Consider the following 4,434-nt stretch of genomic DNA (forward strand, 5'->3'; position numbering starts at 1 on the left):
GCGGGGGAGGGGCCCCCCCTGCAAGCCCCCGCCCCTCCCCACAGGCCCCCTCTCTTCACACGCCATTCACTAACATTTGCACACGCTCGCCGGAGCTGCACACGCGGTTGTGGAACTGCCCACAAATGCCTTCACACTCGCGCGCCATCACACGTATTTACGCGTGCCAGATGCACACGTGTGCTGCAGTTTGTCACACCTCGGGAATGCCCAGATTCTCACAGTCCATATTCAAAGCCCGTTCGTACGGTACACACGTGTGTTGGCGCACACGCGCGCGCGCGCACTCCCGAACATGTCACTAGTGCCCTTTGGCCAACTAGAAACAAGAAAGAATCCCTCCCCCGGGACGCAGGAGCCCGCGCGTCCCTCCTTCTCACTGGCAGAGATGGGCAGAGGCGCCCTTAGCCCAGCCGCACACGTTACACACTCGATCACACAGGGTCGCACTTTATTCCCGGCATCTAAGCGATGACACCATCGCCCGAACAAAGACAACATTGACAAACCCAACAAAAACAAACAGCCGCGTGTGTGGGGAGGAGCCGCAGGGCGCAGGGTCCGGGAAAGGCAGGCGGGAGGGGAGAGGGAACGCGGGCGCCCCAGCCGGGGTCTGCGGGCTCCGCAAAGGTGGGGGCCCTGTCGAAGACGCCGCACCCCTGCGCCCAGCAAGATCGGCGCGCCGCGCGTACACCCGGGTCCCGCGCCGCGCGTTCGCGGTCCGGCACGTGCAGTCGGATCCCGTCTCCCCAAGCCCCTGAGCGCCCGGCACAGGCCCGCGGGGCCGCACGCACACCCGCAGGCGAGCGGCCTCGCAGCGCCCGGGACCTTCGTCACGGCGANAACCCGGACCCCGAGGAGCCCCTCGTCCTCGCCCGGCCTGGCCCGGCCCTGCGCTATGGAGTCCCTCTGGGTCCCGCTCTTGGGCCTGTGCTGCAGTCTGGCCGCTGCTGACCGCCACACCGTCTTCTGGAACAGTTCAAACCCCAAGTAAGCCCAGAGTCTACGGCCCGCAGTCCGGGCGCCCGGCTGGCACTGCCCCCCACCCCCACCCCGGCCTGGTTAACTGGCCCGGCCGGCTCCTGACCTGAGTCTTGGGGCCGTGGCCAGGGGCGGGAGGGAATCCCTTGGACTTTCTTCCCCTGCTTCTCCCCCAGAACTGGGACATAACTGAGGGTCCCCCCAGGAGCCTGCCCGCCGGTTGCTTGCACTGGGTTGCCTCTGCCCTTCCTTCCCAGCCCTCTGCCCCGCGTTAGCTCTGAAGCGAGGGACTCTTCCTGAACAGTTCCAGCCTGGAGCGTGGCCCACCCTCCCTGGCCGCCAGGACTCGTATTCTAGGCCCTTCCACCACAAACACCTCCGTGCCTCCTGTGTGTCACTTGGCTGTCTGCCCACACAGATAGGTGCCTGATGTGACATCGGGAGTAAGCGGAATGCTCACTCTAATCCTGCAAGGAAGGACCCCTCAGGAGGGGCCTGGCCTTCAGGCTGCAGGCTTCTGCATTCTGTATTGAGGACGAGCCTGGAAAGCTCCCCTCCACCCGCAAGGGATCCTTTGAGGCGGCAGGAGTGCAGCGCAAGCCATGTGTAGCAGGCTGAGGGAGTCACCTGTTTATGAGATTCAGAGATGGGGGGAGGGAGTTCATGGGAAAGGTTCAGAAGGAGTGGAAGGGGTTAAAAGGGTTACTTAGGGCTCTGGGCAGGAAGGCGTTAATTCATCCTGGGCACGTTTAGGGCTGGGAGGCAAGTGGCACTGGAGGGAGAAGCCCCGTTGGACCCTTTGTTCTTGCCCTTGAGTTTTCTGAAGTTATGGGGACGGTATTTGTGGGAAAGCCGAAGAGGGGGTAGGGGCGGAGCAGGGAGAGCAGGGCCGGGCAGCCCGGGGTCAGGATAAACACTCAGCGTGGCCGCCCCCAGCCCGGCAAGCCTGCCTCCACTCCCCTTGCGAAGTACCTGTGCCAGCTTCCTCTGACCCTGCGCAGTGCTGCCTAGCAGGGGGTCTGTAGGCTGCGGTGTGGCCGGTGTGGCCGGGGAGGGAACAGCCAGCTCCCGCCAAGCCCAGGAGGCAATGCCCTCCTGCCCTTCGGCATCAGGGGCAGACCTGTGAGCCCNGCCTGCCTGGTCTGTGCTTCCTCGACCCAGTCTCGTCCTAGTGGGAGTGCAAAGTCCCTGTTTATGCCCATGCCAGGTGCTGGCTGGAGGAGGAGGAGGGGACAGGAAGCCATGAGTAGGGAGGGGGGGACCCTGGCCTTTTCCGTTCCCAAGCTCCCAGGTTTCCTCTCTTTCAGGAAGGAGCCTCTTCCTTGCCCCCCCTCCCCGCCTTCCCTGACGCCGCTTGCCCCCCTTTCCCAGACGGAGAGCCAGAGTCACAGGAGCGCTAAGTGGAACAGAGCGCACCCCCAGGAGGGTGTGATGGGTGCCCCCACCAAGCACAGCTTCTGCCCTGTCCGTCTGGCCACACACACGCACACACACCCTCCCGTACCCAGAGCTAAAGAGAAACCAGCCGGAGTTTGCAGGGGCCCAGCTCGCAGGCACAGACGGAGTGGCCCTGAGCTGGGTGGGTGTGGGGCTGCAGGGGTGATGCAGGGCGGTGGTCTCCAGGCCCCAGGCGGGAGGGCAGCGTGGGGAGGAGGGTGGGGCTGCCGGGGGCTGGAGGGCCCCGCCCGGCCCCCCAACCCGGGCCTGGAGGACCATGCCCTGGGGCAAGCCCTGGCCCTGAGGCCCCGGGGGCCTCTGACCAGGTAGATTTTCACAGCTTCTCCCAGCGCTGGGCGGGTGGCAGAGGTGGCTGAGGAGTGAGTCAGTGCCCGTCACGGGAACGGGGGAAAGACGCCAGGCCCAGAGCTGAAATACCTGTTCTGAAATGGCTTCTATGTTTATCTCCCCAGAGAGGAATTTTAAAAGCCTCTCCCTCACTCGCGCTCTCCTCCCCCACCCCTCCTCCTCCTCCCCAGTGGGGGAGGGGCCCGGGGGCTCAGCGTNGGGGCGGCGGGAGGCCGCGGGGCCCCCGGGAGGGCGCTCCAGCAGTTCCGGAGCGCCTGGCCCGGAGGTGCGAGCCCCGCTGGAGACGGACGGGGAGGTCGGGCGAGCTTTGGGACGGGCGGGCGAGGAGGCGCTGGAGCGGCGGACCTGGGCGTGTGTGCCGGCCTGCTGCGCGGGGGCGGAAGTGAAGCTGCCGGTGTGGACGCGCCCCGGGGCACCGGCGAGGGCGCGGGAAGTCCCGCCGCCGCGGGTGCACTGAGGGCTGAGCGCGGCTCCCGCAAGGGAAGGGGCTCCCGGGCCCTGATGGGAGGGAGGGCGCCGCACGGGGCTGTGGGCGTTAAAGGAGGAACTGGGAGAACAGATCTGTCAGCTAAGGACACACTCAGAAGCCCTTCCGTGGGCAAATCTTGGGGGGATTCAGGAAGTGGTTGGGCCCCTGAAAGATGCCGGGTGGATGCAGTTTAGAGCGTGGACGCAGTGAGGGGGTGGCACATTTGAAGATGGGGAGAAGACACTGAAGAGGTCAAGATCAGTAAATACCGGGAGTTGAGATTGTTGAAAAACCACCGCGGGCGTCCGGTGTGAACCCGGAGGAGCCGGGCAGAGCCTCCCAGGCTCACAGCTCTGGCCTGGCTTCCTCCCGCTCCACTCGAGCAGGTTACAGACTGAGGACTACACAGTACACGTCCGGCTCAACGACTACCTGGACATCATCTGCCCGCATTACGAGGACAACACTGTGGCCGCCGCCGCCATGGAGCGCTACACCCTGTACCTGGTGGAGCGTGAGCAGTACCAGCTGTGCCAGCCTCAGCCCCAGGACCGGGTCCGCTGGCAGTGCAGCCAGCCAAGCGCCAGGCACGGCCCGGAGAAGCTGTCCGAAAAGTTCCTGCGCTTCACAGCCTTCCCCCTGGGCAAGGACTTCCAAGAGGGACACAGCTACTACTACATCTGTGAGTCCCCAGGGTGCGCGCGCGCAGGCCACACAGGGACGCAGCCCGTGTGATGCACGGGCTCGGTGCGAAGCTGCACACGGCCCCTTCCCATCCTGAATCATTTTCATCCGTTCACATTACGTACGTGGAATGAGCCTCTAGTGCATGCCGGGCACTCTGCCTGACACCACAGGCACAGAGATCAGTAAAACACCACAGGGTCCCTATCGCCCAGGAAGCTGGGAAGCGACACACGTAGGTGAACTGACCAAGAGAACAGTGTGATATGAAGATACAGGCACAGGGGCCTTGGGAAACTGACCCGGGTACCTGCGTGGCTCAGGACACTCAGAGAAGGGTTCCGGGGGACGTGACTCAAGAGCTTAGGACAAGCAGAGGAGGTGGCCGGGCACGAGGGGACATGTGTAGCAGGAGGAGGACGCCTTCAGGGAACTCCACATGGCTCGGTCTGGCTGAAGCAGGAGGGATGCTGCGGGGGGTGGGGGGGGGGGGG

At 64.9% G+C, this 4,434-nt stretch overlaps 1 protein-coding gene across 1 annotated transcript in view; it reads left to right on the plus strand.

Annotated features, from left to right (window-relative positions):
• Window positions 1-841: 841 nt before the first annotated feature.
• LOC144231627 (ephrin-A1-like) overlaps window positions 842-4,434 on the plus strand; it is a 5,450-nt gene continuing 1,857 nt past the window's right edge. The window contains exons 1-2 of the mRNA XM_077764143.1: window positions 842-990; window positions 3,643-3,938. Coding sequence (XP_077620269.1) covers window positions 899-990; window positions 3,643-3,938 — 388 coding nt within the window. The 5' untranslated portion in view covers window positions 842-898. The remainder of the gene's footprint in view (window positions 991-3,642; window positions 3,939-4,434) is intronic.

Source organism: Crocuta crocuta, unplaced genomic scaffold (assembly GCF_008692635.1).
Source record: "Crocuta crocuta isolate KB4526 unplaced genomic scaffold, BGI_CrCroc_1.0 scaffold528, whole genome shotgun sequence".
NCBI classification, from domain to species: Eukaryota; Metazoa; Chordata; class Mammalia; order Carnivora; family Hyaenidae; genus Crocuta; species Crocuta crocuta.